The following is a 22,441-nucleotide window of genomic DNA, read 5'->3' on the forward strand; positions in this document are numbered from 1 at the left end:
GCGCATGTTTTGCTGTCGTCTCCTGTGCCACACAAAGCTGTCGCAATTAGCCACGAAGCTGTGTGCCTATTGTCATCTCTGCTGATATCAGCTGCTGATGTAAGCAAGGACACTGCCTCGGGTGACCCACACTGCAACAAAGGGCCCCGCACGAGGGGGAAGGCCATTGCTCATCAGCACACTTATTGACGGACTTCTGCCTAGACCAGTAATGGTCTTAGCAGGCTTCCAGAGGCCCTCTGATGATTGAGAGTTGGAGGACAGCTTGAAGATTCTAATACTCATTTTGGACCAGATCCCCCATATTTTTTTTCTGTCCCTGGATAGTAGTAAATAACGAGTACAGCTCCCTTACGTCCCTCCTGCGTTCTCTGTGTGTCTCCTCCCTTCTCCTCGAGAATATGATCCAAACCATCTGCCTGATGGGAATCGCAGCATGCAAGGAGTGATGGAAGCCTTCCACTTCCCTCTTAATGTCAAATAATAACCTGAAGATATTATTGCTCATTTTGATTGTGTTGTATTTGTAGGCCCATGCTTCATCTCAGGACTGTTTCCTTGAACTGTTCGCCTCAAGTACTCAGTGCCCCCTTTCAGAGGAGCTGACAGTTAATGTTTGATAATGTTTCAAATATCTCTGCCCAACGGCACAGTGGCTGGAAACTTAAACAAAGGCTTGCTGTGCTAGAGTAAATGCAGTGTTATTCAAGTTTGATGGTGGAAGCTTGTCTGGCTACCACCAGACCAAGCTCAATCTTTTAAGATTAAACATTGGTCTGAGGAGTCGACTATGTATTTTCTACTGCACAAAGAGGTGTAGAATCAATGAGCATAATTCAAATGACTCTGTACCATAGAAAATGGACGCAGTTTCCGTGACGTCACCCATAGGATTCTGAAGAGCAGTTTTGAAGCGTCATCACGCGTCATGCCCGGATAAGAGAAAATGGGCAAAATAGGCGGGATGTGGGCAGATCTGAGGTGACGTGATGACCAGAGCCATAGAAAAAGAGAGTTGCGACACTTTGATAGCTCCAATAGCTCCAAACAACTCCGTGCTATCAATCCAGTTGAATGGGATTAAGCAGGATAGAAAGTAGTTTCACTATATTTGCCACAATTTCTGGCTAATATTAACACAATATGTGCATCGACTTCGACTAGGCTTTACAGTAGCATTTTATTCTGGGGAGAAATAAAGAAGAGATAACATTAATATTTTTCTTGAGTGATCTGGTTATTTTATTTGGGTCACCAGAGTAGCCTACATCATGATTTTACAGTGTTGAGTCTTGTAGCCAATCACAGGCATTTCTGTTGAAAATAATAACCAATCATATGTTTAATTTACCGTGAATGAGAATCTGAGAGGCAGTATCGATCAAAACAAGTTTTATATGGTCTCAAAACGCTGAATAAATTTTAGTGCAAGTTTACATCTTGTCATCTTCTCACTACCTACAAATCCTCTCATAAACAAAGCAAAGACACAATTTAAATAAAGATTTTTTGTGAATTTTAGTCAGATGTTTTTGATCTCATTAGACTTTGCGATGTTAATTAGCCTATATTTAACACTTCGGTACAAATAAAGTAACAAAAATAGATCGAAAAATAGTGTTATATTAGTGATTTGATCATCTATAGCTAAAATTCATTCAAGAGAAGAGAAATGGCTAATGAGCCAAAAAGTGTTCCTCTTCCACCATTGGCTAGTGTTCATTTCTTTAATCATTTTAATGTTGATAACATCCTAACGCTATTTTATGATTCTCAAAGCATACACAACAGGTGAATATACATAAATAATGCTAGCATATACAGAATTTACTCAAGAAAGAAGCTTTAAATTGTGTTTCAAAACAAAACAGGGCAATCAATTTAATTCAACTCGATCATATCTAGCGGCGCTAGATATGTTCTTCCTTAAATGGGCCGGCTTCATAGAAACACATTCAACAGATAGATCTCAGAGACTAAAAAAAAATGTTCAAATATGACAGATAACACCTGGATATAGTAGTTTTAGCAGTGCCACTCACGTTATCTAACTGCAGTTAGCGTCTAACAATCTAATATATAACAATAAACATAAACTCTAACTTGCTTCATAAAATACATCTATCAATATTCCTGAGAGGTCAATAATGCCATAAAATCTCAAAATATGCAGTAATTCCATCAATTTGCCAGCCAGTGTGCTTGAGAAACACTGAAATTAATGGCATTTAGCGCTGAAACTATTGGCTGTTTGGAACTATTGATCGCTCCGTGATAAGCTTTACTTCCGCATTCCTCAGTTCCTATGGAAGTCTATGGGAGTGTCGTAATTCTCTGGCGATGACTAACAGACAGTGGATATATGGCTATCCGTGTGTCATTCAATGTGGCCACGCCCTTAATTATGCAGAACTTTAAGGCTTTATATAATGTAAACGAATGAGTTATAAAAAATTCACCCCCTCACAGTTGTCATGAAGGGCAAAATTAACCATATAGAGCTGTAAATCTGCTGTATCTGCATGTCGGCTGTAAAATTGGACATTTTAACATGGAGTTCAATGAGATTCCTCTCCCTTCTGGAGCCTGTCCCTAGTGCCCAGTCAATGAATTGCAGTTAAGTCACTTCCGTATTGGCTTCAACAGAAACTGCAGGAGGTTGCTGCTTGCTCTCTACGCAATTTGATAGTCCTTCAACCAATCAGACCACAAGAGGCGTGTTCAGCAGGCATTGATCCATCCTTTCACTATCCTTCATTGTGTTAAACCTGACAATAACGTGCCAGGTGGATAACCCAGTCTGTGATTGGTTCCCACAAAAGTGTGACAGAAGCAGGATAAAAGAATGTACAGGTTTCCAGCCTGAGCTGCAGGGCGAAATCAAATCGCTGACAGATCAGGCTGGGTTTACCCAGTCTAGGTGGAAGCCCTTTTGAAGGACCTATCGGCAGCGGTATGCTGAGAAGTTCCTTTAGTGATTATATAAAAGTCCTTGCTGTGCTTTTGTGCCAGATGAACGACTTTAATGATGGAGAGAGTTTTATATGTTGAGACCTAAAGAGCGGTCTAACACTAACACACTGTGCAGATACGGGTCCCTGACTACCTGAAGGTTCTTTACCTAAGGCCTAGCAGCAGGGGTTGCTAGAAAAGCAATCTCTGGCTAGTTCTTGGCTATATGACAGGGTTTCTATTATTAGAGCATGGCTAAAGCATGAGAGCCCTTCACAAACCTCCTCAAAATAAATGCAGCAAATTTAAGAATAGAAAAATTTGATTATTTTTAAAATTGTGAGATAGGGACATAGACTGAAAAAAAAAAAAAAAAAAAAAAAAAAATAGACTACAATGTAGGTTTTACATTGTAATAAGTGAAGTATGTGGAGTAGTGAACTTGTAGCCCGAGTCTGCGCAGTAATGAGCATGATCTGGAACCGTGATATCAAGGTCCCGCCCACACTCAGAACAACTCATAATGTCGGTGTGAAATAAAGTTATGGAAATGTAGAAATTAAAGTTGAAGCTCCAATCTCCTTGCAAAGATCCAGAAAAAGGACCAGTGGCCCATCAGTGACTACTTTACTCAGAGAAGCTGTCACATTATTGACTACAAACTATTTAATTTTATGGAGATGGTGGGGTTTATGACCTATATTGCTTCCAGCCATCTGGGGCAATTGAAACGCTTTGGCTTCACTCTTCAGGACTCATGTGCCATGCTTGGTTGGAGTTTGAATAGAATTGGCCAGGTGTGTTCATGTACACTAATTTGATCAGTTTCAAATGTGGCTTATTATATAGATAATAATAATTGAATAAATAATAATAAGGGCTGTTAAATCGATGAATCACGATTTAATAACATTTGTTATAAAGTCAATTAATAATAATTGTATTATTAATTTTTATTATTATCATCATCATTATTATTCTTGATAATTGGTGCTATCTAATCGATTAATTGTGTGTGTGTGTGTGTGTGTGTGTGTGTGTGTGTGTGTGTGTGTGTGTGTGTGTGTGTGTGTGTGTGTGTGTGTGTGTGTGTGTGTGTGTGTGTGTGTGTGTGTGTGTGTGTGTGCATGTGCGCGTGTGTGATTAATCAGGATTAATCTATTAGACAGCATTAAATATTAAGCATAATATTGATGGTGATAATGATAATAATAGTCATCATTATTATTATAAAAATATTTAGAGTGTGAGAGAGTCCAGCAAGTTTAATCTTTTGTAATCTTTCAAATTAGCTTTCTCCTCATAGTTGACTGAAACAATATACTAATTGTTTTATTTTATTTTTTATACTGTTTTAAACTGTAATTAAATTTTTTAGTTTAGCTGGTGTTAATTTCAGAAATGTTATTGATATTAGAAGATGCAAAATTATGATATAATTTACTAATTGTATCACTTGTAATCACTTAACAAAGATGACAGAAGCATTTTCCTTGATTCTGATTTGCAGTCATCTAAGTTTTTAGTCAAGAAATATGGCAGATAAAAATGTTTCGTTCCACCTTACATAAGAATAATGATTGGTAAATGTTTACCACTCTATGAGCACTTTTTACTAAAAAAGAGCTCATCTTGAAAACCAAAGGTCACAAGTTTAAACACTTAAAAGGACAAACTCTAAAGGCCTGGTTTGTTCCAGGCCAACTTCCCCTGTCAAAAGTGCACAGCAAGTCACATTGGATAAATAAACAAGTAAAAACTAAAATGTTAATTCAGCATTCATACAGTAAATCATGTTTTATTCTAAAAAACCTCTCCATCCAAAAGCAGCTAGATTCTTTGTAGTGCTCTAGATCTTCACCATCTGATCCTGTGAACGTGCATCACTCATCTACCTTTGCAGTGGCATGCCTTGGTATTCTGGGCACCCTCTGCGCCACTTCTATCCACATCTATCTCTGATAAATATTGAGGAATACTCAAATGAACCTGAATCATCAAAGCCAACAACTGGATTAGTACTAGATCCTATCTAATCGAGCCGAGAAACACCAAGTTATGCTTTAAGGGCAAAGTTTGTGTTGCCTTAACGGTGATTGACATCTCTAATGTTTCTTCCCATAACGAGCACCTCTGCATCACGGCTCTCCTGGTGTGTTTGAAGTGCTCTCTGCCCTAAGGTAATGCACCAGGATAAGGGCTCACATTGCTCATGTTATGCACTCGCTTCCATATTTCAGTCGAGGCATTTCATCAGCTCAAAGCAGAAAGGCAGTCAGAATTCCTCTGTTATATCAGAGGAATTACCTGGAGCAGTAATGCAGGTTTGCGCTGACTTATCAACATTTCAAAAAAGTCTGTGGTATTTTGATGCAATTTAATGACTAATTACATACAATAGTTGTAAAGGCGTTCAGTGGGCATTCATATATTATTCTGCATCATATCCATATGTCATATATAATAGTGTTTGTGGCAGTCCATGTGATTTGAATTTCCCACACTCTACTTTTTAACTCAACAGCTGGGTCTGCAGGGAAGGCAAGCATATAAAAAAGTCATTTTATGTAGTTATTATTTATTGAGAGTTCTGCAGCCCCGCTATATTGATTTAGGGTTCTATAGTGATTGTCTGCACCATTCGAAAATGATCTATGTTTACAATGCAGCACACTGATTCAAGCGTGTCCAGTTTAGATATTTTATGATTTTTGAGAGCTGATATTTTTACACATCTCCCTGCAAAATCATATTCCCTTTCTTCAACGGCAAAATAGAAATAGAGAATTGAACACGCTTCTTAATCACTTAATCACAAATTGGCTAAGCTGAAAACTGAAAACAAACATGATTGAAATTGGAATAATATGACCAATTAGATTTGGGAATATAAAGTGAAATGTGTTGATGTGGAATTTAAAAGACGTTAAAGGGATAGTTAACCCAAAAATGACATGTTTGCTATCATTTATTGGTGTTTGATTAGAAATGGTACACTATGTGGGTTTTTTTTTTCATGAAAATGAAATAGTTGACATGAACAGGAATGACATGAAGGTGAATACATTTTAATATACATTTATGAGTGAACTATCCATTTTTACGATTAAAAATAGCCATAGAAGTAGCCATAGAAATCTGCTAGTGTAATGTCTATGTTGAGGAAGGTGGATTGGATTCTGTGGGATGCTTTGTACCAAAGTACCGCTGCTTTTGACACTCCTAGTCTTAGCCGTGGGTTAAAATGCCTTATTTGTTTTGATGTGCTAAACATTTGATTTTGTCCTCTTGCCATTTTCTTGTGAGCTTGTTTCAAAGTGTTGGTCATTGTTGTAATTGTGTGTGTATATGCTTGCTTATCAGTTCCATTTGTTTTTTCCCCCATTTCTCCTTTTTTTGCATGCTGTTCCTCCTGTTTCCCTCCTCCTTCCTCCACTGCACCTCCTCTCCTCGTGTGCTCAGACGCTGCGCCCAGCACTGAAGCCGCAGCTCACGGTTGGTACCTCTCCCTCTTTCTTCTGCCAGCACAGCATGGCATTTTCTGCATGCCAGCTGAGTACAGTACGGCACGTAACGGAGACATGCACGGGATTTGGGAATGAAACTAATGTGGATTTGCTGTGTATGTGTCTGTCTGTCCGTCCGTATGTCACATCCTTTATCCCTATTGCCATTCACCCGCGAAGACCCACCTGTTCGTCGCGGCGCTCCTTCGGGAGTTTTAATCAGAGCATTCGCCGTGTATTTCCAGTCCACGCCGCGCATTCATCTCTTCTGCATGAGCCCTTCTCGAGTCCTTGTTGGCATTTTTGACTTCTCACCTTTTCAAGTCCTCACACAGCTCCCAACAGACACTCGTAATCCGCCCGCAATCATTTTTCATGAATTTAAATGACGTCCAAATGGCTGTTATTGAGTCTCTGAGAAATGAACGGAGAGCCTTTTCTCTACATGACGCAGATGGCATTGTACTCCACCTTGGTGCGCCAGCTCCGCACACAAATCACAGAGCGGGGACCATTTGCATAGCTCATGGGCTTTATTGTGTTTTACGATATACCCCGAAAGCGCTTTCTCAATTCATTAAGCCCTTTATCCTCGCGCTCAGTTTGCAGTGGCAGATGCTTGTGTAAATGTGTTAGATTTAGTAGAAAGGCTTTTCGTGATACTGTGTAATTATGTCACCTGTGCCTTGTGAAACACCCTCTAATTATTTAATTAGCCGTCATGTTGCGTGTCGCACCGGATCACACCTCAAAATTGACACTTTTCTGCACCCCCGGCCAACTCGCGAACGGCTCGATTTGGGGGTATCGCCGTTTGTTTACATCTATCCGCAACTTTCCATATAGAAAAGGTTAAACCAAATACAAGTGGCAGAACATATAAAGGTTAGGGCTATTCTTTTGCATGTGCATAATTTGGACATGCCTACAGAATGTGGTCAGGCTTGACTGTGTAGAAGAGCTATAATTGAGCTTTTGTACAGTTCACTGCATTTCTAAATACCATGTCACAAGGCCAGTGTTAACCTTGTACAGTTATATCAGCCTGGCAGTGATGTATAACTGAATCACTGTACGCTTTCCAATAATCCAAAGCAGTTTTTGATCCTACAAAAGGTAAGAGAAGACAAGGTGAACCCAGGGGGCTTTGTCTCATGAAACAAATTGCTTTTAAATGTAGTGACTCTTATCTTTGTGTCGTCCAGGTGTGACGGGCTTTTTCTTTAGTCTAGCTTTTTATGCTGTTGCGGTACAGTGAAAAGGGTCATCTCAATGCGTCCTGTCTGCTCACTCATTTTCGAAATGGACAGGAAATGTCCTTGTTTGTAAAATGTTAAGCATGCTCCTTCAATCTTTAATCCAACTGTTGAGTTGTCCTGACCTGTAGCAAATATTGGTTTCTGCTAATGTTAAGATGCTAGTTTTCCGCATTCTGCACCCTGTCATATAAAATGAGCACATTGCACAAGAATTAAGTCACATTGTTTTCAGAATAAAGACATCTAGTCTAGTCTGGTACAGAAAGCAGCTCATGATAGCGGAGCAAAGCATCTTGTTCCTCCTCAGAAGATCCTCTCATTTGCATCTTGTCACACCTTGTGTGTTTTATTTGGTTCACTTTTGTAGCTGATGCACATACTCTGTTTACCATCTTATTTTCCTGGGTGTGCTACTCTCACTGTTCAGGAGATTTCTCTTCTCTCTGATAACAGTCTTTTTTACCCTCTCTGGTGTAGCCTAGCAACAAGCTGTTCAAGCAATAAGTGGGGTTTTCAGCAGAGGTTGAGGTAGGAGGCTGACATAGTGGGCAAGATTCCTTACTAGAACAGAAAGCTACAGCAATACCACGTCTTATTTGTGTATTTCTAATGCATTTATTCCACATTTTATTGTCTCAAAATGATCTGTTGTGCAAAATGTTCCGTGGAATTGGACACAACCTAATAATTTAGCTAAATGTGTTTATTGTAACTTATGATAGACAGCATCCAAAATCTTATTGTGCACAAATTAGCAGAACCATCTAGATTTTAGGAATATTAAAAGTCAAGTTATACGTTGTATAGAATCTGCTATCCTGTTATTGGTGATTATTATATTTACAATATATTTATGCATGCATTCATATGTTTATTGATATAACATATATTTATGTTATACAATATTGACCACATTATTAATTTTCTTTTTATTCATTTTTTTCAAAAAATTATTTTGTTCTGTTTTGTCTTTATATTTTCTAAAAAAATAAAATAATAAGCAGAACTTATTGATAATATTATAAATAATCTGTTAATTTAATAATTGATATATCAAATATGTTAATTATAAATGATCAGGCATAACATTATGACCATTATGACAGGCAAAGTGAATAAACACTTGATTATCTCTTCATGACGGCACCATTTAGTGGGTGGGATATATTAGGCAGCAAGTTAACATTTTGTCCTCAAAGTTGATGTGTTAGAAGCTGGAAATGGGCAAATGTAAGGATTTGAGTAAGTTTGACAACGGCCAATTTGTGATGGCTTCAGGTGACTGGGTCAGGGCATCTCCAAAACCGTCGGGGGGTTCCTGTCTACAGTGGTCAGTATTTATCAAAAGTGGTCCAAGGAAGGAACAGTGGTAACAGTGGTCAAGGCTCATTGATGCACGTGGGGAGCAAATGCTGGAACGTGCGGTACAGAATAGGTGTCAAAATATACGATCAAACAGAATAGGTGTCAGAATACACAGAGCATCACAGTTTGTTGTGTGTGCTGCTGCTTACCAGGGGAACACATGGCACCAGGATGCACTATGGAAAGAAGGCAACTCGGCGGAGGTGATGTGATGCTTTGGGCAATGTTCTGCTGGGAAACCTTGTGTCCTGCCATCCATGTGGATGTTACATCGACATGTACCACCTACCAAGCCATTGTTACAGCCTTTCATGAAAACTGTATTCCCTGGTGGCTGTGGCCTCTTTCAGCAGGATAATATGCCCTGCCACAAAGCAGCTGTCAAAAATGGTTTAGGAATGGTTTGAGGAGCAGAACAACATGTTTGAGGTGTTGACTTGGCCTCCAAATTCCGCAGTTCTCAATCCAATCGATCATCTGTGGGATGTGTTGGTCAAACAAATCCGATCCATGGAGCCCCCCCCCCCCCCCCCTGCAATTTATAGGACTTAAAGGAACTGCTGCTAACATCTTAGTGCCAGATACCACAGTACACCTTCAGGGGTCTAGTGGAGTCCATGCCTCAATGGGTCAGGGATGTTTTGGCAGCAAAATGGGGACCAACACAATATTACTTAAATAAGTTTTCCTTGAAATGTGTGTCAGTACGGAAGTTACACATGTTGTTTCATCCATTACATGTTTTCTTGAGCAGGACATGCTGTGTGTTGTGGTTGAATATGAATTATACTGCAGACTAGAAGAAACATGGCTGGCAGGGTCAGATAGATCAAATTCTTATCAGCGTGTCAGCAACCCTGTCAAACTCTTACTGTATCATCACACACTGGCACCCTCGTATTAATCACACCTCACTTCACCTGACCCATTGGATGTATGGTCACGCTCTCTTCTGCCTGCCTCTCCTCGAGCTGATTTATTGCCATCATGTCACTGTTTCCAAAGCAATATATGTAGATCCCCCCACCCCACTCTCAACCCACACCTTGCATTCATGATCTGCAGTGAATTCAGCTAGTGAGAAGCCCATTCAGTAGGTCCTCCATCTGGCTTTCTCTTTCTCTTCTCTCTCTCTCTGTATCGCTCCATCCAGGCGTACTCCTCATTCCTGTTCATTTCCAAGGAGGATGATTGAACACACTTCACTTCTTCTTGTCATTTCATCATCCTTTGTTCGGTGTCGCACCACACAACATGTTTGAGGCTGGGCTCGGTAAACATGACGATGGCATCTTTTGATGATGTGCTTTAAGTAACAATGCGGCAAAGCGCCTGTAAGAAACCAGGTGTAAAATAACCGCTTTGTTTGCCCGTGATTGCGACAAATGGAAAATCGCTCCATTTTGGCCAACCAGTTTTGCAGGACTATTTGCTCGCACTTATAAAAGTAAAACTTTTCATTCCTCGTTCTCAATATGACTGAGTCTGCCTTTTCATAAAGGAGCGGGTCTTTTCAGTAGGGATGTAATAATGGCTTTCATTTTTCTGTTGCTGTGGCCACACCTCTGTCACACTTTTCATAATGGCAGAAATGAATTAAATCTACATTTTTGTCCTATGAATGCTAAAGAGAATGTCTTTTGTGAAACAAAGCCTGTAAAATAAATAGCAGGCTTTAGAAAAGGATGAATGAAAATCTGTGAGTGTCACACATGGTGCCAAAATTAAGCAAGGGCTTATTTAAGCCTATCTCTCCCTCACTCTCTCACCGGTAAATCTAAGCCGCTGTTTGACATGAACTTAGCCACCTCTGATGTGAAGCTGTTTTATATGCCAATGTTAACTGCCTCTCCCTCATCCTCTCAAAGCAGTCGCCATGACGATTCCCCTGACCGTTGTGGCATAGTAAATCCGGTGTTACTTAATGTCTTGTTTTCAAACACTCTGATCTGAATTCCCTTCATGCATAAGAAAAGACAGCACACAAGAACATTTCTGAATTTGAGAGGATGTACATGGAAATGAGAATGTGCATCTACCAATTGCCTTTGCAATTAATTCTCTTTAGTTCTTGTCCCCTAAGTTGATTGGGCGAGAGGTTTTTTGATGAATCCACTTGAATGTTTCACTTTGTATCACTCTGCTCTTTCCTGTCTGTGATGTTGAGCAACATGTAGTTGTTAATCCTGCTTCAGCTTCGACTCTTTTCATTAGTGGATCAAAAATAGACCCATATTTCTAAAATGCCATGTACTCGATATTAAAGGGGTTAGTTCATCTAAAAATGAAAATTCTATCATTTATTCACCCTCATGTCTTCCATTTGTATGAATTTCTTTCCCTTGCGAAATGTGTGTGTGTGTGTGTATATATATATATATATATATATATATATATATATATAAACTTTTTGACTTTTTACCCATACAATGAAAGTTAGTGGGGTCCAATGCTGTTTTTGACTCAATTGGCTTTCACTCTATGGACAAAAATAGAAGTTGAAACCCTCTTTTGAATATCTTATGTTCCACAGAAGAAGTTTGGAACGACTTAAGGGGGAGGAAATGATGAAATCATTTTCATTTTCGGGTAAACTATCCCTTTTACATCTTTAACTTTATGAATCACAGTCAGTCTGATATTCAGTCCAGTTATTAAATATTTTTGATACTTTTTGGCTTATACAAAATATGTATTCAGACCTTTAGTGGTTTTGAGTGTTTATTTTCACCCCCCTGTGTCAAATGCAAAATGTTTGATTATATTTATTGATGAAGCTCTGGCAGACGGGTTATATGTAGTGATCATCTGAGGCCTGGTCTCCTTGCGCCATCTCCAAAGACAAACATTTGCTCGTTCTTCGCTCATCTGTTCGCAGGGTAAGAAAGGGCAGGGCCGTTATCAACTCTGGAGCCGTAGCTTTAGTCGATGCCCCCCTCACTCTCTAATCCTCCAGTAGTCAAGAGGTGAACGGGATGGAAAGGACACACCTGCCAACATGCCTGTCAGCCTTAGCCCAGGAGGAGAAGATAATTGAGCAGATTCTAAACCACAGGGAGCGCCGTAGCAGAATGCAGTGGGATAATGACCACTTTGTTCCCAGCTGGACTGAAGCAGGTGAAGCAGAAGAGTTGGCGCCTTTAATGTCCCCGAATTGTCACATTTGGATGCCATCACGGCCAGGGCTTTCATCAATCAACAGGAACGGGTTCTTCTGCAGCTTCAAGGGTCGCCTCTTTTCAGACTTTCTCTGAGTCTGCCTTTTACTCCCTTTTTCTCTCATATCTTTCCTCTCGCAGCCACACTTGCTTGGTTTGAGCGAGTGATGTATGGCTGTCAGTGGTGCTTTGCTGCGTTGTGTAGTGTTTCTGATGAGCAGGGTTTGGAGTAATGCTGGCGTGTGAATGGCTGAGGCAGGGCTCCGAGGCGCCTTCAGGACTGCCTGCAGGGGCCTCACAGGTGACGTGCATATGCTGCAGTAATTAGACTAAGTGTAGCACAGCATTAACAGAAGCAGAGGGTTTCGGATAGCAAATGCACATCTTTCTCCACTCTGCACTTTTCTCCGCTGACTTGTAAATGGGAACATAGGGACAGCTCACATGGGCTGATCTGGATGGAAGAAATACCATGGGTCTGATGAAGCTTCGATCTCCCAGCAGACACAGACTGACACAGTACTCTCCAGCCTAATTGGAAATAACATTCCTCATTTATGCAGCAGGGTTCAACAATAATGAATTTTTCTACTTGACCTGCCAACATTTTCACCAGCCTCAACACACAAAAAAATGTATGTATGTATATATTTATATTTACACTAATCAGGCATAACATTATGAAAATATGAAAAAATCTTTGTTTGATCATATAATGAAAGTCAATTGGGTCCAATGTTGTTTTTTTGACCCAATTGGTTCTGATGCTCACATGTCAGCATGGGCTCTCTGACTGGTCTGTGGTTATTCAGCCCCATACGCAACAAATTACCATGCACTTTGTATTCTGACACCTTTCTATCAGAACCAGCATTACCTTCTTGAACAATATAAGCTCAGTTCAATTCAATTCAGTTCAGTTTATTATTCATCCGTTCAGGAAATTTAATTTGCACAAGTGTCCAAACACATAATTTATACAATCACACACATCATTACAATTACAATTGATTTAACATAGAAATGGCAGTTGGTATGAATGAGTGTTTAAATCTCTTCGTTCTCAATCCTATTGCTCTATATCTACGACCTGATGGAAGTACCACAAACTCTCTATGTAATGGATGGGAAGAGGAATTAATTATCACATTGGCTTCTTTAACAATGCGCTCTTTAAAAATGAGCTGCATTAGCTCATCTGTTTGATCGGCCTACACGGGCAGCCTTCGCTCCCCACGTGCGTCAATGAGCCTTGGCCGCCCATGACTCTGTCACCGGTTCACCACTGTTCCTTCCTTGGACCACTTTTGAAAGATACTGATCACTGCAGACCAGGAACACCCCACAAGAGCTGCAGTTTTGTAGATCACAATTGGCCCTTGTCAAATTCGTTCAAATCCGTACACTTGCCCATTTTTCCTTCTTTCTGTGCTTCTATCGCATCAACTTTGAGGCCAAAATATTCTCTTGCTGCCTAATAAATCCCACCCACTAGCAGGTGCTGTCATGAAGAGATAACCAGTGTTGTTCACCTCACCTCATAATGTTCATTGATGTCATAATGTTATGCCTGATCAGTGTATAATTAAATATTGCAACGGTCAAATTTATTTCTGTGATGCAAAGCTGAATTTTCATCAGCCATTACTGATGAAGTCATCAGTGTCACATGACACTTCAAAAATCATTCTAATATGCTGATTTTTTATCAAATGTTAAAGAGTTAAAAAAGAACAGCATTTATTTAAAATCAAAATGTAAACTAACAATATAAATCTTTAATATCATTTTATCAATTGAACACACCCTTGCTGAATAAAAGTATTAATTTCAAACTTTTAAACAGTAGTGTATGTTGTTGCAAAAGATTTATAGTCCTAATATTTCACAATATTACTGTTCTTTCTGAATTTTTGCATATTCTTAATGAACATAAGAGACTTCTTTCAAAAACATTAAAAATAGTAACTTTTCAAACTTTTGACCGGTTCTGTGTATATATAATTTTACATTTAATTATATTTACATTTATAAGCCATGACCATAACACATTTGCTCATTATTTAAAGGCTGTGTTTTCCACTTTTCCCTTCCAAGAGTTGCCTGCAAAAATTGTTTGCAAAAAGGTGCATTACCATTATTATTAAGCACTATTATTAAGTGAAACTATTTTGTCCATCCTACCTCTTTTATCTAGCAATTAAGTGTCCTTGAGCATCAATTAATCACACAAAACATTACTCTTAGTAATCCAGCTGGCTGAGGAAAAAATAAATGTTTGAACATCTATAATCTCCTCCCCGCTGTCTATATAACTATAGCCGGCCAGAAATCTCATGCTGAGCGCAGAGAAACTTTTCTCTCTCCAGCCCATACATTGAAGCTAAAGCAAACTTCCCTTTTCATGTGAGAACTGTATTAGATGGACACCTGTGCAGGCTTCCTCCAGTCAACCAGCCAAAGGTTTTCATTTACACCATCAGGAAGGGGTTTACCTGCTGCGTTGGAGATACAGCATCGCTCCATTAGCCCTCAAAGCAACAGAAATTCGCTAGAAGCCACACAAAATGAGGTTCCAGGGGGCTCTGCCAGATACGTCCCATTTACAAGACATCATATGACATTTTATTCAACGCTTTCTCCCTACCGTCGCAAGGCTCATTGTGGATTTCAAAGCCATTTATTCACCGGCTCTGATAAAGTCAGCGAGAGGGCAGATCTCTACTCTGTGGATGACCCCAGCCTGTTGAGTCAAGTTTGCGCCTGCGCTCCGCCCGAGGCGAACGGAGGCTGTCTGGCTCTGTCGGTTTCCTGGCGACTGAGGGGGAAGAATTAACACTGATCCCTAAGCTCGAGGGAAATGAGGGAAGCGGCATCTGAGGAATACACCCATCTCGCCCATGGCTTTGTACGGTTCCCTGGAAGGGACATCTTATCCTGGATTAGCTCTGACAAACTTCACTTCCCCTGCTTCTCACAGAATGGAACAACGCGAGTCCCTTGTGTCAAATGTGTTGTTCCCAGATTTGCATAATGCTGGATTGTTGTGAATGCGAGTTAGTCCACAAAAGCAGCCAAAGCAGCCTGAGGATTTATTGATGTTTGAAGGGCAGACGAGGAGAAGCCGAGGCAAAAACATGGACGAACTGAAATGATCAAGCATCTCTTAACCAGAGGACCTGGTTTGTCGTCCACGAGTATGCCCTGGGGCTCACCTGTCAAGCTCAAAATCCGTGCCATCTAAGCAGCTTGTAACGGTTGCCCTCATTCCATGTCCGGCCTCCGAACACCCCGCGTGGCCCAGTTCTGTCCACCTCTGTATACTGTAACTATAAATCTGCCGAGGCTGCCGTATGTGTCAGGGCTGACAGAGCTTGAGGCGGAAACTGACAAAGAGGTGTGTCCGCAGAAGCGGGGATGATAAACAGACTCTGTGGAAAAGGAGAGGGTGACCTGGAGATGTTCCTCAACTCCTCATGGGATGTTTCCTACCTATGACGCTTTTGACTCTTCAGACTGTTGCCATCATGAAGTTTATTTTGAAATAATTACATTAATGCGTTTAAGTGGAAACCTTTCGGAATGGCCCCGGAGATTTTAGCAGAGGAAATTGAATGGAAATTGAATTGAATATAACCGGTGTTTGTCATCAACAATAGGCCACGCTTGAGTGTAATCGCTAATCATAATGATTTGTCTGAAGGAACTCGAGACACCCTTTATCTCAAGCGTCTCCATGCAGGCCATGCAGAAGGAAACAAAAAGTTTATGTGAGAGAGAGGGAGATTAAATCTTTCTGTTCATGACTTTGACTTCATTTTGTCTCTAGCAACATGATTGATTTTTTTTTTTCTTTCATTCAAACATTACTGTGGATTCAGCTGGACTATGACTAGAGACTTTTATGTTTGCCAAATAGAAAGCATCTTCTTTGATTTGCCGATATCCATTGCCTTAAAGCACGAAGAAACATCCTGTTTGCAGAAATGCTAAAATACCTCCAGGTAAATCCAATTTTATCGTGCGAGACCAGTGCATGTGCATTAGCTATAGCAAAATTGAGCATTGTACATAAGCCTCCGATCAGGGTGATGGCAAAACAGGGGGTCAATGAGATTTTTAATTACATTTCCATTACAGCACAGGACTGCTGCTGCTGGGCTCAAGGAACAGGTAAATACAGACAGGGTTTGCAATAACACATCTGTGATCCATCTGACCACAGGCCCAAGAGCAGAGTCATTTCATTGCAATCTGCTCGCACTTTCACCATGACAATCACTTGTGCTTAATTACAAGATTAGAGGATCTAATTAGAAGATCTGCTGTCTTTGAAATCAACACATCCTTTGAAATGAGACACTTTCATTGCCCAGAGGGTAGACTTTCCCTCCTTGTCAAATCGATTGCGCTTGAGTGAGTGCGATGGGTTCTGTTTGTTCGTGGATGGGGTGACCCTTCTGAGATTTCATTGTCTCAGTACAGAGAGAAAATGCATTAATACAAGGCAGCTTGGGTAGTCCGTCAACAACCACCTTGCACACTGTTCGCTGTTGTCACATTATAATTTTTTTTGAAAGCCACCATTCAATCTAGCACATATTTAATTTACCTATCACTTAGTCTAAAAGCAATATTTGAAAGTAAAAGTAAAATGCAGTGAAGTGCAGTATTTTATCTCCCCATGTAGAGAGAGGAAACATTTCCATCCGTCATGGAAATGGCGTATGGAGAGAAAAGAATTAAGAAAATTGCCACAGACGTTCCTTCCTTTTCAAAGTCAAAACATATAAGCCTGATGCAGAGTAACTGCCTTTTTTTATAACGCTTCCATCTGATTTGAGGCAAGATTTTGGGTGTTCGTTTTTTTGTCTGTCAGTACATTTCAGTGATTGGAAGCTTATTGAATATTGCCTCACTTCTTGTGTTTCTCCCAAAAGGGACATTTTGATGTGGACGTTTTGTGAGTGAGTAAAATCTGGTTGAATTTAATGAGATTTCTGAATAGAGTGCTTTATTAAACTTTATTAAAACATGAAGGATAACACACAGAGAGCAACAACTGTCCTTTTGCATAGCCATTAGTGATAAAATCTGCCAAATCATCTTGCAGGTCATTCATTGAAGATGTTTGATTATCAAGTTAATATTTTTGATGATATTTGGATTACTGACCAAATTGTGAGACTTTAATTGTACCTGTGATTGTACAGTTCAGTGCATGATAGTTATAGAGAAAGGCATAATAAGACCATGAAGTTAGACAATCGTGTGATCAAAAGGTTCTCTAAAAATGAATTATGTAATATAATATTTCTGAGACAAAAATTGCTTATGCTGACCAAGGCTGCATTTATTTGATCAAAAATACTATAAAAACAGCAACATTGTGAAATTTCATTACAATTTAAAATAACTATTTTCTATTTGAATGTATTTAAAAATAGTATTTTTTCCTGTGATGCAAAGCTAAAATGAAATGAGGATAAATTACAATAAATAAATGTTGACATGTGGATAGCCAGTGCGCCACAGCAAAGTTCATTTCAAATCACAGTATCTGTTGCTGTTTGGGCTTCTTTTGAGAAAGTTAATAGAAGTGGGCAATGACCGCCTGAGTCCAAGATGATAAAACAACAGAAGCTTTTTCCTGAGGAAGTGAGGTAATTGACTATGAGTGCAAGATCAAGTGTAGCCACCGGCTCAACACATGAAAACGGCAGCATATCTCCTCCTCGCACCTGTGCTAAGAACAGTAAGACGTAAACCGGCAGCGTCTGGCGTTCTCCAGCTGCCTTTGAACATTCTGAATATGAGTTGTGCACTTCGAACCTTTTGTCATGGCCAAAAGAATCGAAACCCCAGGTCTACTGTCTTTTCTTGTCAATGATTGTTGTCATTCCTGTCTTCTCTCAAAAGATGAACTTGTACTGGTTTGAAAAGGAGGAGATGATAAAATGATAGCGTGAGGACACAAAAGAGACTTATTTTGGGCCATTCTTTAAAAAGTCTTCTACTCTTGAAAATGTCAACACTGATGGAGACAAAAGGAGAGGAATCAATAACTGCTGGTATAGTATCTGGGTGTCCACACAAGAGACGACGTTACTTGTGCCCTAGTGCCCACAGACTCATCCAATACCTTTGTTTTTGACTGAGAATCTTCCACAGTGGTGTTGATGGGACAGATGACCCTCTGAAGTCAATCCAGCTATCACACTTATTGTCTTGGGAGATTTCTTCAAACCAGTAAGCATGACTTCTGGAGGAAGAGATGTGTTGCGGTGCTTCGGCCCTTAGGGTCCTCACCTCAAACCCCTCAGAGACACGTCCTGTCCTCCTTCAGTCCAGATTGCTTTCGCTGTGGTATTTCGCTCATAACTCAAGGTCCTGGCGTCATGCAGAGCTTTATTTGCTCTCATTCTCTTTCCTCCACCTTTTGTCTTCATTTAGACTTTGAACACCAGAATTAAATGTCAGCTTTGAGTTTTGGTTCTGCTGTGTGAAACAGGGCTAAGCAGTGATGGAAGGATGTTAGGCATGCCTGTTACATCAGTATTCTTTGATTTGTATTTTCCGCCCAGTGGCTTTACTTTGAAACACTGCAACTGAATCAATCCCACAGTTGTCATTTTTTTAAATGATTTGAGGATGAATTAGAGGATGTAGAATAAGCTATAATAATGCTGCTTTGTTAACGTGTAGCAGACATTTAAACTAATAACAAAAAGTAGCTAACTGCTTTAAGGTGGGCAACATATTTTTATATATATATTATTATAAATATATATTTATAATTAACAAAGTTTTTATAATATTATTATTTATAAATAACTTATTATATCAACAAGAAGCTAATTGCTATGAAGGTATGTTCTTACATCAAAAGTACTTTGTACTTATTGTGTTCATACAGTATTGCAAAACACTTTTTCTGCTACTGAGGTGGGTTTGGTTGTATGGGTAGGTTAAAGGGGTAAGTGAAGGGTCAACAGTATATAGATATAGATACATGCAGGCATTTTTTAAACATGAGTATATAATGTAAAAACATGTATGTAAGTGCATTGTATCAAATTATTAATTTAAATTTTAGTATATAGTTTAAGCCACATGAAATAAAGTGGGACCAGGTAGGCAAATATTTGTCATTATGAATATATACCAATCAGGCATAATGTTATGAACACTGACAGGTGAAGTGAACAACACTGATTATCTCTTTATCATGGCACTTGTTAGTGGGTGGGGGATATACTAGGCAGCAAATGAAAATTTTGTCCTCAAAGTGGATATATTAGAAAAATGGACAAGCATAAGGATTTGAGCAAGTTGACAAGGGCCAAATTGTGATGGCTAGATGATTGGGTCAGAGCATCTCCAAAACTGCAGATCTTGTGGGCTGTTCCCAGCCTCCAGAGGTCAGTATCTTTCAAATGTGGTCCAAGGAAGGAACAGTGGTGAACCGACGACAGGGTCATGGGCAGCCACGGCTCACTAATGCACGTAGGGATTGAAGGCTGGCCAGAGCAGTCCAAACAATCAGACGAGCTATACTGTAGCTCAAATTGCTCAAGAGGTTAATGCTGATAGAAAGGTGTCAGATACAGTGCATTGCAGTTTGTTGTGTATGCTGACCCCTGTCCACTGTCAAAAGAGGCAATAGTGGGCACGTGAGCGTCAGAACTAGACTACAGAGCAATGGAAAAAGCTGGCCCGGTCTGATTAATTAGGTTTTGTGTTACATCTCGTGGATTGCCTCTGTGTGTGCGCTGCTTACCAGGGGAACACATGGCACCAGGATGCACTAAGGGAAGAAGGCAAGCCGGCAGAGGTCATGTGATGCTTTGGGCAATACTCTGCTGTTAAACCGTGTGTCCTTGACATGTTACTTTGACATGTACCACCTACCTAAGCTTTGTTGCAGACCACGTACACCCTTTCATGGAAACAGTATTCCCTGGTGGCCGTGGCCTCTTTCAGCAGGATAATGCGCCCTTACACAAAGCAAAAATGGTTTAGGAATGGTTTGAGGAACACAACAAGTTTGAGGTGTTGACTTTGCCTCCAAATTCCCCAGATCTCAATCAAATTCAGCATCTGTGGGATGTGCTGAATAAACAAGTCTGATCCATGGAGCGCAGACACATCCATATATATATATATATATATATATATATATATATATATATATATATATATATATATATATATATATATATATATATATATATATATATATATATATATATATATATATATATGTTGCAAACAGTCGAGGCAGAGGGACCGTGAGAAACAGGTCTCATCTGCCATGCTTGTCACAATAACCAACAATATATATATATATATATATATATATATATATATATATATATATATATATATATATATATATATATATATATATATATATATATATATATATATATATATATATTGTTGGTTATTGTATATACACATATATATATACTTTTTTTCATTTTATTTATAAATAATTTTTAATTATATGAACAGGTGAATGAACAGGTGTACATTCATTCCACTGAAGCCATTAAATTTGACATAAACATATTTTTACATATATTTTTTATTCATATTGTATGTTTTTTACATATATATATAAATAAAGTAGTAACAGCTAACTACATTGAAATATATTTTTATAGAACAGTCTGAAAAATAGGGCACAAAATACTGTGATAATATGGAGGGTTTTTTTAACAGGTGCTTTACACTTATTTTGAATTAAGCATTCCCTTATATTGTGTTTCAAGGTTAAAGGAAATGTCAGTACAGTTAACAGTACAGATAATGTCCAGGCAGAAAATTAACACTCATTTTTTTGTATATACCTATAAACATACATGTATAACTTGTATAATTTCAGAATTATATAATTTTATAAGGATGTTTTAGTTATATAACAATATATAATAGTGTTTCATTTTTTCAACTTGCCAAGTGGCATGTTACTGTAAGAGCAACAGTGTTTTTTAAGAAGCTCAGCTAGTAGTGTCATTACTTTTAGTTAGTTACTCACCAACCATGGAGGCTGAGGCAGTAGATTAGATATTCTTTTCAATTTGCAAGCCAAAGCTGTAAACTACATTGAGGCAAGAAACAGGGAATCTAATGAAAAGTTACATAATGGCCTGCGTGTTTGAGTGTGATAACTTCATCTTAACGTAACTGGATTAGAGTGCACCCATGCAAAATGAGAAAATATTCAGGTTTTAGGTATATCAGGTACTGAAGAATTATTGCATCACTTCTCCCGGAGAAACTGTTCAGTGGAACAGCAAAACTGATAGGATCTTTCATCATGTTTTCTCACTGTAGTTCGGCAGGTGTCCACTCCAGCCAGGTGATTTACCCCTATTTCAGGCAAAACAAAAAACATGCTTAGTGCATCGTCTTGAGACTGATGAAGCTCTTTCCCTTTCTCTCTTTCTCTCTCGCTCTCGCTCCCTCTCCCATGTCATATTCCTCAACACCACCTCCAGCAGCCTTAGGTGTGAACCCTGAGAGCTCACAGCAATCCTCCTTCACCACAGGAGAGATATTTTAGAAACTGGAGACTGTGGACTCTTGGATGAGTGTCAGAACCGACTAGCGGTTCATTGTAGCTGGAGGTGCAGTACGATGCAACGGCACACTCAAAATTGAAGTTATCCTTTAGTGCTGACCTTGGATGAGCTTCCCACAAATGCCAATGCACAAAAATTGGAACTCCTTCTCAGACTTAGTACGTTTGGATCAGATCAAAGTCGGCTTTTATCAGTGCCCGATGGCACTCGCGTTCTGGAGAATGCTTTCCATCTAGCTTCAGTTAATCATTCCTTCACTCACTCCCTTCACTTATCCAACTGGGTAATTGAGTATTCCAGTCTCCTATTCTGCAGTCATAAACGTTAAACAGGAATACTGTTTATGGTAATGATTCTTCCATAAGCACCACGCAATTCGTGTAATTATGTGACTCCGTCTAGTCAAATTGAGATGAGAGCAAATTTCTAGGGTTTCATTAAGATGGCAATTTCTTGGAATTACTGAATATTCCGGAGGCAAAATGGCTGCTGAGATTAGAGGAGGTTGCTTGAGAATTACTCATTTCTAAACCATCTGCTTCTCGAATTACACATTAGCCAAACTGTTGGTTCACAGTGGACTCTTATTGAATTACGGTTCAGTCATTGTG

At 39.3% G+C, this 22,441-nt stretch overlaps 1 protein-coding gene across 4 annotated transcripts in view; it reads left to right on the forward strand.

Annotated features, from left to right (window-relative positions):
- cadm1a (cell adhesion molecule 1a) overlaps positions 1-22,441 on the forward strand; it is a 323,756-nt gene that overhangs the window by 292,552 nt on the left and 8,763 nt on the right. For 2 of the 4 annotated variants that reach the window (XM_067423006.1, XM_067423008.1), the window contains one exon: positions 6,415-6,447. The exons of the other annotated variants lie outside the window; for them this stretch is intronic. In XM_067423006.1, coding sequence (XP_067279107.1) covers positions 6,415-6,447 — 33 coding nt within the window. The remainder of the gene's footprint in view (positions 1-6,414; positions 6,448-22,441) is intronic. 4 annotated transcript variants of the gene reach the window in all.

This window comes from Pseudorasbora parva, chromosome 18 (assembly GCF_024679245.1).
Source record: "Pseudorasbora parva isolate DD20220531a chromosome 18, ASM2467924v1, whole genome shotgun sequence".
In the NCBI taxonomy this organism is placed as follows: Eukaryota; Metazoa; Chordata; class Actinopteri; order Cypriniformes; family Gobionidae; genus Pseudorasbora; species Pseudorasbora parva.